The 12,337-nt window shown below is 39.3% G+C and overlaps 1 protein-coding gene across 5 annotated transcripts in view; it reads left to right on the forward strand.

The window, feature by feature from the left end:
* Nucleotides 1–12,337, forward strand: part of tbc1d1 (TBC1 (tre-2/USP6, BUB2, cdc16) domain family, member 1) — a 71,844-nt gene that overhangs the window by 24,770 nt on the left and 34,737 nt on the right. For all 5 annotated transcript variants that reach the window (XM_088075385.1, XM_042484948.2, XM_088075386.1 and 2 more), the window contains 7 exons: nucleotides 1,009–1,599; nucleotides 6,224–6,313; nucleotides 6,410–6,514; nucleotides 7,301–7,433; nucleotides 8,956–9,047; nucleotides 10,081–10,197; nucleotides 12,149–12,274. In XM_088075385.1, the coding sequence (XP_087931511.1) occupies nucleotides 1,009–1,599; nucleotides 6,224–6,313; nucleotides 6,410–6,514; nucleotides 7,301–7,433; nucleotides 8,956–9,047; nucleotides 10,081–10,197; nucleotides 12,149–12,274 (1,254 nt within the window). The remainder of the gene's footprint in view (nucleotides 1–1,008; nucleotides 1,600–6,223; nucleotides 6,314–6,409; nucleotides 6,515–7,300; nucleotides 7,434–8,955; nucleotides 9,048–10,080; nucleotides 10,198–12,148; nucleotides 12,275–12,337) is intronic.

The raw sequence follows: 12,337 nt of genomic DNA on the forward strand, positions 1-12,337 counted from the left end.
TGTTGGTGGGAAATGAAGACAGATAAGATGCTGCAACTGGCGTTGTTTTTACTTCAGGTTTCGTCATTGTGTCATGTTTTGAAGCCAATCAGCAGTGTATTCTGAGTGAAGCATAAGGAGTTTCCACTAGTCTTTTTCTCATTCTTAAATGGATGTGTACATATTTGTTAGTTTAACTGTATGTAGGTCACTTTAAGTTGACGGTCATACATTTACTTTAGCAAAGTCACATGAGAGGGAGTGTTGTTGTACTGAGTACCAGCAGCGCTGTGTTTTGGTCATAGGGACGAGGCTGCAGGTTTATACAACACTTCTTCAAATGCCATTTATCAGTAAACTGTATTAAGGGACAAGAGGTTATAATTTGTTTGTCTATTCAATCATTTATTTGGCCCCGCCTACACAAATAGTTCCACATCTGGACTGGGACTGGACTGTTGCCAAGCAACACAAACCTACTTTGTGTTCAAGTCTACAATTTTCTGTAGGTCAGCTTTTCTGTATCTTGAACATTTTTCCATTTATTGTGCATCTGGTGAAATAAGAGTCAGTTTACAGTCTCTTTGGTGGCGCGTGCAGTGCTGATAAGTTAACAGCTTGATCAGACAGTCACGTTACAACTTCAGCTGATGTCACATGAGCACACCTGGAGGGTTGCAGTGAAGTAGCCAGGCTTCTTGGCTTACATTTGTCGTATTCTGACAACCATTCCTTAATTTACTCAAATATTATTTGTGGAAATATGTTCATGTTTGAGGTGCAAAGTTTGTTATGGCACCCGTTAATGTAGGCTAATTAGTTGTTATAATGAATAACGGTTTAGAACAGGCAGAAGGCAGAGTGATACATGCATACTTAAAAGTTCCAGTGATGTGCTCTGTATCAGCACCCATGCCTTCTGTCCAATCACATTATTTGGTCGGAACTAACTGTTGTATTAAAAGAGTGCTATTGCAGTAGTTCCATGTTTAGTTACATGTTCCTATCTCTTGCTCTCTATCCCTCCAGGTTCCTGAGATCATCAGTACGTTGAGGCAGGCTGGCAAGAGCTCGGCACGCAACAATGACATCACCACCATACCCAACAAAACGTCCACTGGAGGCAGTGACCCCTCTGAGACATGTTTTTCTTCTCTCTCCACAATGACAACTTCCACGGCACCCTCTGCTGCCCTGTCTCCGACTGCCTTTGCCAAGAAGTTTGAGGTGCTGTTTTGCGGCCGAGTGAGTGTCGCTCACAAGAAAGCACCTCCTGCCCTGATTGACGAGTGCATCGAGAAGTTCAGCCAGTCGCATGGCTCATGGACCGGCGATAAAGGAGGAAATAGTGGTGGGTTAGCTGGTGGACTGAGGAGGGCATTAGCCTTTCAGTCCAATGGACTCGGGAGTGGAAGCGTTGGTAATGGTGCTGCAGGGAGCCCAACCACTGGGAAGCGTCCTGTCTTGTTTAAAAGAGACCCCAGCTTTCCCTCTCTGCAGGCCCTCGATGAGAACGGACTCTCACCAGAGATCTCTCACACCAACACTACTGACGCACACGCCCTCTCCGCTGGAGTCCAGCCCACCAGCCTGCAGGAGAACAGGACCATGCTGTTCACGGTAATTTCAATAAATGAATATGCACACACAAACAATAGCAACGTTTGCTCAATTTAATATACTCTTTGATAGTAATTATCCATTACAGTAATTGCACCCCCAGAAATAAAAGAAAATATCCACTGTTGTATCAGTCATGTGCCAGTCTTTGGCACCACACACAGTCAGTATGTTTACATGCAGGGTTAATGCTTGTAATGTCCTCCTGATTGCTATACACCTTTTGTCCTCTGGGGTCACTCTGACCCCACCCTGTTTTGACTGTTATTTAAAGCATACTGTATACATTTTCAATGAATTCTGTGTTACACCTTTAGTCTTACTTCAGTCCAACCCATTACCACACATTTTCCCTTCGTTTTGGAGTTTAGGGCCAATAGACCTTGTTTACATCAGTATAAAAAATATATTTTGATAGCAAAAGATTTCATTTGGGGTCAGATTGACCCCAAGGACAACACGAGGGTCAAGTCGACCTAATGTTACAGCTCCATTAGACCATTTAATTGGACTACTGTCCTTTTTCCAGTATACAAGCACCGGGGGAGAATCCATTTATTGACGGAATTATGTCTGACTCAGCCACAGCAGGTGGAGATATGCCCCCTTTTCCAGTTAGATGCTGTAGACCTATATTATATATACAGTCTATGATATTGACCTAATCACAACCATAACTGTTTATTTAAAATAACTTTGGGGTGGCATGTACGTATGATCAAATAGTACTGAGCAAACTCTGCCTTCACTGATTGGTTTTAAGCCACCTAAAAAAAATCAGTGTCAGTTTAAGTGTAACTTACACTATATTAGGAATATTTTCAACACCTGACCAGCCCTTACAGATGGGGATTTGAAGCCGTTGTATCAAAAACACCAAACTCCATTGACAAAAACAGTTATTTTACCACACCAAACAATGGAGCTGCTGCTCTACCGCTGCCTCCATAAGCTGTCGTGGAAGGTAAAGAGGAGCATGTATTTAATAATTATTATTAATTATTTAATAGTGTACACTTAAACTGGTATTGATTTTATTTTTAGGTGGCTTAAATATTTTTTGCTGTGGGCCCCATCCACAACACAACATCTCTTAGCTTCAGTGTCAGTGTTGTGGGACTGTACTTTAGTTATCAGAGAAGGGCGGTGGCTGGGGCATGTGCCTTTTTAATTAAAAGTAAATATAAAATACGACCTTTTCATGCTGTATATTCTTCACCTAAGCCTAAATTGAAAACACAAGTCTCTTTAATGCTTACATTTTTTTAAATTCCTGACCCGTTTTGCAGCACCCCTTCCTCGCTTATAAGTGACAAACAGTCCCTAAACCAAGGATGCAAAACTCCTAGTCCAGTTAAAGTCTGACTAAGGTGTATACATGACGGAATAACTTGACTTCCAGTCACGTTATCTGGGCTTGTTAGTCCAATTTCGAGAAATTCGATTTAGTCCGATTTCAGTCCAACTAACATATTTACATGCATTTTTAAAGCCCAGTTTTAGAGGTTCTAACACAATAATTAGACTTTTTCTAACGTCATGTAGATGTACTGATCATATATACTGCAGTAACACGAGTTCTTTGAGGCACTGACCACAGAGATACACAACAGAGAGAAGCCAGTGTCAAATTGTCACACACACAAACACACCTGCCCTGTTTTGTTTAGTGACAATGAACTCAGTTCCATTTGCCTGGTTAGTATGGTTCTTTTCGGCTGGTCTTAAAGCTGTCAGTTGAACCCTTGTGCAGACCAAACAAGTGAACTGAGACTGCTTTAAAACATGTGTTTAGGGCTTCCAAGCAGACTCTATTGCAGTTCATTTGTGTTATGAAAGTAAATGGACCAGCCACAGAATCATATGATAGCAACATGAACCTATATATGCCAATCATTTGGTAACCATGGTAACCATGGTCTGAACGACAACACAGACATTTTCCCTAGTTTTTAGGTCAAAAGCCGTTAAAACCTCTGTGCTTGTATCCCCATCCCCTATACACATCACAAGCGTTCAAGTGCTGCATGAACTTGTGTTGATCCAGGGAATTTGATTTCCTCGTGTGGATCCTGATGATGCAGAGTGCTATCACCACAATTGTCCAATTAAGAAGTTACCTGTCAGTCTGTCTAGCTTCATGTTAAGACCTCTTGACTCACATGAAATATGTCAGTGTGAACAAGAACCAGACCAGAACTAAATGCAACACTAAATGCATTTTATTATTTTCCTTAGTTCAGACCGAATGAACTGATTTACAGGTGTAAGTCTCATGAGATAAAAGAGCAAAGACAACAGGTAGAGAGCTGCAAAGCAAAATGAAATCATATAACATCCAAATTCCTGCAAGCTGTCAGCAGTAAGTTTGTGAGAAATGCAATCATGGCCGTACATCAGGCATCCTGAGCTGCATAGACCGAAAAATACCATTTCTAATTGATTCTGTGCTGACAATGTGCAAGTTACAGAAGGAAAAACTATACTTGATGGTGCAGTAGTCTCATGGTCTGTATGTGCATAGCAGTCCAGACTATGCTTGGTCATATGGGAAAATTATAGATTTTTTTTCCTGATATTATATTTAATGTGAAGATGCTCAAAGTGATCTCTTTCTCAGAATAGACAAAAAAATCACCATCTTTGTGGTTAATTGTTTCTGTCTGAGTTGAGGCAGACAAACACTCTGTAGTTTGACTTCCAGCTCACACACAATGCTTTTCCCAGATGTCTTTGTTGAGAATAAAAAGGGAACTTTGTTGTTCTGTAAAATGCAATTTTGGGTTCCATTAAAATGAAGCACTCATACTCCTTAACTCGTAAAGCACACAGACGGAGAGAAAAAATATGAATCTCTCAATGACTCAGCAAGAGCAAATGCTGACTGCTGCCCAAAATGACCTCAGTCACATATTCACCTCTCTGTGACCCCAGTGACCTGCTGCCAACAGGTTTCCTGTTTGTCCCCCAGACAGGATATGGTGACCACTGGCACAGGAACCACCAGGGCTTGCTGCTGTCCCTCTCAGCAAATACAGACATATTATTGACACTGATGATACATCCTGCTTCTGACATGTGTGGTAGACAGAATGACCTCATCCCGGTGACATCATTGCCCTAATTTTAAAGACACAGATTAAATCTTCCTTTTCCCAGAGAGTGTCTGATTGTGTGATTTGTATTTTATACAGAAGAACAGTGAAGTGTGCCCACAGAGTGTGAAGGATTTAACAGACACTAGACCGTGTGCTTATTATGAACCAATGAGTTCCTTTTTGACGTTTAGGAGTTATAGTGACTAATGTCCTAATGACGTTATGAATGGGAAAATCCCCTTAAAGCGGAACTGTCCTAAAATTTCTTGGTACTTTTTGAAAAAAGGAAGAAATGATACTGCCCCATTTGACAAATCTGATTATGAAAAAAATATTGCGTAGTCTCAGATCAACACTTGTAGGTGCAGTTCACTAATGAACAAACTCCATTGATATAGGCATTCTTGCCCTTAAACAAATCTATATATAAGGTAAATGTTAAAAAAAACTTGGAACTTAGCCCATAACTAGTTAAAGCTGGGGGAGGCAGAAAAGTGGAAAAGAAAACGGTAGAATTTGAAATGGCATCCTGCTTTGCTGCTCTCCCCACTCTGTCTAAAGCCCCTCCCCCAGTTATCTAGGGGCAAATGCATGCTTCATACAGTAACCCAGTGTCTCCTCGACATAATTTTTATTTAATCTTACTTTTTTGTAGTGTTGCCTGCAGCACATTTACTCAGCCCCTCTTTGCCCCCCTCTCCTGTTTATCTGACCACAAAAGAGACCGCCTTACCACCCCATTGTCCCTTTTGTCTGTATTCAGACGATTTTGTTTAATTTATTGTTGGACTTTATCTCTTTTTGATAAGTCAGTCATCCTTTTGTGGGTTGCTTTGCAGCAGGTGGTGGTAAATGGTGCCACTTCAGGCTGGAAACCCATGACCGCTGGAGTTCCACAGGGATCTGTGCTCGCCCCTCTGCTCTTCGTTGTCTGCATATCTTTTTTGGATGTTGGTTTTACTTTATCCAGAATCAGCTGCTTTTCCTTGGTTTCGCAGATGTTTACTCTGAATTTTATACCTCGTATTTTGGCCTCTGAATTTGGCCTATCGAGTTTGAGCAACTTGAAAATATATTAGTTGAACTGAAAATGGCAAAAAAATCAGATACATAATTTCAATTCATAAATATTTAGTGCCAGAAATTCAATGGCCTTTTTATTTCAAAATCAGATGGGACAGGTTTACTTCCATAATAAAGTCTCCCATCGTGGGCTAGATTTTCTAAAGCATAAAAAACAGACAAGAAAAGGAGCAGAAGTCTAACTTTCGATCTGCTTGAATTAAAATATGCTCAAAGTACATTAAGCGATATTTACCCAATAAAGCAAAAATGAAACTGCCTGCTCCAGCTTTATGTGTGACCACACCACAAACCTCACCACACAGAGAAGCACACACACTTAAAACCACACACTTAAAACCACACACACACACACACACACACACACACACACACACACACACATAACCACACGTAAATTCAACATTCAAACTGTTTTGTCTTCGTGTTTTTGTATGTTTTAGGTGGGGAGGTCTCAGATCTACTTGGTTAGTCCAGACACTAAGAAAGTTGCCATAGAGAAGAGTTTCAGAGAAATCTCCTTCTGCTCACAGGTACCATGCATTCTATATGTAATTACCTTACTCAGCTTGTGTTTGATTTTTAAAGCTATCTGCTAAATCCTGAAACACCTGATCTTTTCTTTCCAGGGTATCCGTCACGTCGATCACTTTGGCTTCATTTGCAGGGAGACCGTGGAAGGAGGAAGCTGCATCTTTGTTTGCTATGTCTTCCAATGCACCGACGAATCACTGGTAAGAGATGGAAGATAAAGGGAGAGCAAAGCAGAACATGGCAAGAAAATGATGGGACATACAGTGTTGTCGTGTAAAAAAAGAAACTTGATTCTAAATCGCTTTTGTTTTGCTCTTTTCCACCGTTTTCTGCTGAAATTCTGTAACTATTTTCACATAACCTCATATTTTCATATCAGCACTTCCCACTCACTGTTCATATTTGATGTGCCCACTCAGTTTAATTTAACAACTCGCAAGTTTGTTTTGGATTTAAATTTGAGTGTCACAAAGCGTGAAGCTGATATTTTTCACCAAATGTTGTTTTTATGTCAATCAAGATTAAATTCTGCTCTAATGCTTCAGACCCATGACTCAGTGTATCTGGGCGGCACTGAGTCACTGTGTCAAATGGACTGTCAGTTTGATAAAAACCCTTGGTCACTAGGCGGATGTACTCTATTGTGTAATACTCAGCTAATGTTGCAATTTGATTAGCTTATAGTAGATACTGTAATTCTTGAATTATTAATCACTTGGTCAGTATTTACCTCCTTTCAGAGTAAACCGGACAGCCTGTGGGGAAAAAAATGCATATCCTGTTTATTTTACTTTTACATCTGCTGGTTTTTATACTGCGTGCCATATAATATCTGCAAAGACCCACATGGGGTGATTTTTTTCAAATTATTGTCCTCTATAGTGGAATACAGTTCTGAAAAGAAGCTAATGTGAATAATTAAACAGACTGATCAATGCACTGACATTATTCGATGTTTACGGATGGACTGTATTTTGCTCTTGTAGGTGGATGAGATCATGCTGACTTTGAAGCAGGCGTTCTCTGTGGCAGCTCAGCAGCAGAATGCAAAGACCCAGAGCCAGCAGTGTGACAGCTGCCCCATGCAGCAGCTCCACAGACTGTGTGAGAGGATAGAAGGTAGAAAACCGTCTCTTTAGTCGGCTCTTTTTACAGTGCATGTCAAAAAATTAGAAGCATCTTCTAATTATAATTGGTGTGAGTAATAATGATAGATGAAATTTATACATTTGTATAAATCTGTATCCAACTGATGAAGAATAAAGGAGCCATTTTCCTTAGTGTTAGTGTTCATCACATTTACCTCTTAAAATATTTGAAATATACTGGGCAAAGGCTAAATCTAACAGTGATTTTCATATTTTAAATTTGAGTATTTGTATTAAATGTATTCTGCGAGTCGACGCTGCATATGAATGTGATGGATAAAAGAAGCAAAAGGACTGATGTAATCAGAGCTTCTTTGTGAAGAACAGTTGATTTGTCAGCTGGATACCCAAAAGATGTAACAAAATTTGACACAGCAAAGCTGTTACAATACAGGAGAAGTTTATGTGTACATCGCAATTGTAACAAGGCCTTTAATTTTGTCTTTATTTAATTGTCACAAATTGATTTAACCATGTTTGTCTGTATAGATAATTGCATTACAGGGGTGATAATAGCATATTATGCTACTGAATTATGTGACCAATAAACTAAAACTTGGAAGTATAAGGCGGTGACAGCATTGACCTTCAGTACCCTACATGCCGTCCAGGATGCTGATAGCTGTGGATGGAAGCATAATATTTTTTGGGTTGTACGTATGTCAGTCCCAGTCTCATGAATGTCTGTCTCAAGAACACCTCAAAGGGATTTCTTTAAATCTGACACAAATATCCACATGGACTCAATGAACTCATAACAATGAACTGATCAAATTTTGGTGGTCAAAGGTCAAAAGTCAAGGTCACTACGACGGCTTCTGTCTTGTTATTGTGAATGCGATATCTTAAGAATACCATGAGGGAATTTCAAACACAACAAATTCCAAACATCCACTTGGAATCAACAACTAACTGATTAGAAGTTGGTGGTCAAAGGTCAAGGTCACTGTGACCTTGAATCCATCTCATTCTAGTGAATGTGATATTTCAAGAAGTCCTTGAGGAAATTCCTCAAATTTGGAACAAGTATGTTCTTGGATGCAAGGATAAACATATTAGACATAGTTGGTCAAAGGTTTAGGTCAGTGTAACCTCACCTGACATTTTCCCATAACTCATTCATTTGACAAAATTTCACACAAATGTCTAATGGTATAAAATGACATTTTATATCCAAAAGGTCAAAAGTCAACTTCACTGTGGCTTAATAATATTCTGTAAAAGTACTTTTCTGTCCATTATTCTCCTTTATAACTGAGGAGCAGAAGGGGAGATATTTGGTCAGATACTGATTGGTGACACTAATCTTGGGTGTTTGCCTTGAAAATTTGCTGATTGTATAAATCTTCTGTGCTTCTAGGGGGAAGATGTGTGTGAATCATCCATGTTTTCACATACATGGATATAAACTATCACTGAAACTTAACAGGATTACAGAGCCATACAACCACAAGGCGGTAATACTTGTTATTATGTATTTTCATGTTTTTCAGGTCTACACCCGTCCAAAACCAAGCTGGAGCTTCAGAGACACTTGGCCACTTTGGACAACCAGGAGCAAGCATCAGTCTTTGAGAACACTATGGTAATGTGTCTGTTGTGTGACTGCACCTGGAGGCAAGAGTGTGAATTCCTCAAGTTCCCTTTGAGACGACTGCAGCTGGAAACAAACCAGTCGGCCTGCAAGTTCATCATGACTGAATCACTGCGGAATCACATGTATTTCATGTGGGATTTGTTGTGACGCACTGATCTGTCTTTATACATGACTATAATATTCCTGCCCTCTCATCTCTTTGATTCTCTCCCTGTGGCTCTCCCAACACTTCAGTCTCATTTTCCAGTTATACAAGTGAAGTGTTAGGGCCTGTTGATGGTATTAATCCATTATTGTTAATATAGATGGTTGTACAGTTAAAGATGAGTCTTTGAGAGCCTAATGCTCTGAAATATGTCTCTATAACTCAGCTGACATCTGCTGGTGATGTAGCTGAACTACAACACTACAACAGTGCTGAACTGTCAATACACCAGATCAGCAAATTACTGCTTTTCTAATGCAAAACAGGACAATATACCACTATAGTCAATCAGTCAGACTTTTTTGCATAGCACTTTTAATACTAGCAAACTGTAAGTCTGCATATCTTTTTTGGATACACACACACACACACACACACACACACACACACACACACACACACACACACACACACACACACACACACACACACACACACACATACACACACACCTGAACAGAAACAAGTTGTAAATAGGAAATAAGACGATGACAGGATAACAGCACAAAGTAAAATAATAAATAAATATGTTAAGAATAATTAAATTATACAGGAAGTAGTAAAACTGAAACAGACTCAAAAAGTGAAAAATAGATGAAGTTCAATTAAAAGCCAACCTAAAAACGTGGGTTGTGAGTTTGCTTTTTAAAATGTCCATCCCGTCTGCTGCCTTCAGGTCTTCAGGCAGGCTGTTCCACAAGTCGTGTAATGTAGCTATTGTCCAGTTGAGGTTTGGACACTATTATTGTCTCAACATTTGCAAACTGTTCTACACTTATTTATTTGCTGTCTGCATTTTGTGTCTGTATGTTTCAGAGGGCTCGTCCTAAGAGTGATCAGGAGGAGAATGAGTTGGTGATGGCCTCCTTGAGGAATCTGTATGCAGAGAGGCAGAGGAGCCATCAGCACATCCTGCCTGGAGACAGCAAACAGGTCGCTTTTTCACATCTCAAAAGCACTCATTTACACTAGTGTGCCATCTCTCCCTTTTTTTTTCATTACTTGTTTCCGGTCATTATTGCAATGATGTTTAGGGCTGAAACTTTTAAGGTATTGACCAAAATAACTCAGTATCAAGTGGTATCGGAACTGCTGCAGCCAAGCAGTTTCTGCATTTAGTTCTTTTTGTAACCAGATTCATAGGTGTAGTGCTGCAGCTGACGCTCCCCCACTTTCTTTTGGCAAATAAAATATTTAGTGTTGCCAGATTGCCAACTCTTTTCCAATAAAAGTAGCTAGTGTCACTAAGTGTTGCTAGATGATATCATACACTCTTTTGCATAATGGTAATGTCATTAATGTCATTGCACATTAACAGAAGCGTTAAAACTTTGCTGAATTTTCACATACACTTTACTCTGCCCATGAAAACAGACCATAAAATCAAACCACAAGTTATTTGCTACATTACATTCTGTGATGGAAAAGGCACAGGGAGAAGAAAATCTTATTTTACCAGCCCCTTCCTCAAATATAAATCAACAAATAGGAATAGATGGTCTGTCTGTCAGTTAATTAGCAGTCAATACTCACAGGAAAATGAGAGAGAGAAAAAAAATCAAAGCCACATGGAGCAACTCAACATCCATCAAAAATCAACATTACCTGGCAACTTCGTATTGTCTAATTTTTTTCTCCTTATACATTTTCTCAAACTGACAGATATTAATATTACCATTTGAGTCGTTGTCTAAAGAATTCCACTGTTTGACACCGCATACTAAAATACACATTTGCTTTTAAGTAGGTCATACATACTTTAAAGTTTAAAATTAAATTTCCTTCTATGATCGTCATCCTCTGAACTAAAAACAAATAATTTTGTATATTATCTGGTAATACTCTGCTTTTTGCCCTGAACATAACTGCCAAAGTCTGTAATTCAACTAAATCTTTAAATTTCATCAATAATCCGTACTGCTCTGTTCTGTAAAGTAAACAGTTTAACATTTGAATGGCATGATAGCTACAGCGCTTATTCTATACTGGATCACTTTTTTAACACTTCCAATCTAGAGCACAAGAGCGTCAGTGTAACCATAGAAACTCAATACAACTGAACTCCTACAGTGAGCGGCGTCTCCTCTCCTCTCTGCTTATTTATATATATACACACACATATATATATATATATATATATATATATATATATATATATATATATATATATATATATAGAGTAATACAGTATGTCTCTCTTTTTTGTCTTGGTGGTCTGAATAAGTTGCTTAATTTGTTGCTAATCGCTTTTTAAAAACTTAAGACACTAAGTCAGGTCAAGGCTATCACTGGCACAGTGGTATCAGTATCAAAATGAGAGGCAGGAGCGCTTCTGGTGTCCCCCAAAGCACCAGTGCTCATAGAAAGGAATAGTTTAAAAAAAAAAAGGAGGAACTTATAACCAAAAACAGTTGTATAAAAGATCGAGGTCCAGACACTCAGAATGGTTTGAAAAGCATAAAAGGGCTTTAATTAATAGGGCTACAAACATTAAAAATACACCAAAGCATATTGGCTTACGCCTTTTTCAGGGTGTATTTTTCAATCTTTCTAGCCCTATAAATTAACGGCCTTTTATGCTTTTCCAACCATCTGGAGTGCCTGGATCTTTTATACCACTGTTTGTTGGTATCAGTATCACTTTAGGGTTACCTGTATGGTCGCTTTTTGAATGATACCCAGCCTTAATGACAATTTACATTTCTTCCAAAGTGCCAACAGTTTATGACTGCCTAGTTCACCAAGCAAAGATAACTGAAAATATTTGATCCCTTGCATTTACGCAGACATTAGTGTCATACAGTACTCATGAGGACTTCCTTCTCCCTCTCACACACTCACTGTCTTGTTTTCTGTCTACCTTTACCTCTCCATGTATATGCAGGTGTGTGAGGAGGCAGTTCCGGCCCCAGTGGAGGCGCAGCAGCAAAGTAGCAGTCGGCAGCGACTCGAACAGTTCAAGAGCCGAGCCAAGCGCTCTCTCACTGAGTCCCTGGAGGGGATCTGGAAGGTAATAATACTCTTTCTTTCTTTGTATTCAGTAATGCTCATGCATGTATGTTATGATGTCTAA

Source organism: Plectropomus leopardus, chromosome 3, assembly GCF_026936395.1.
Source record: "Plectropomus leopardus strain MGB_pleo_1.0 chromosome 3, ASM2693639v1, whole genome shotgun sequence".
Classification (NCBI taxonomy): Eukaryota; Metazoa; Chordata; class Actinopteri; order Perciformes; family Serranidae; genus Plectropomus; species Plectropomus leopardus.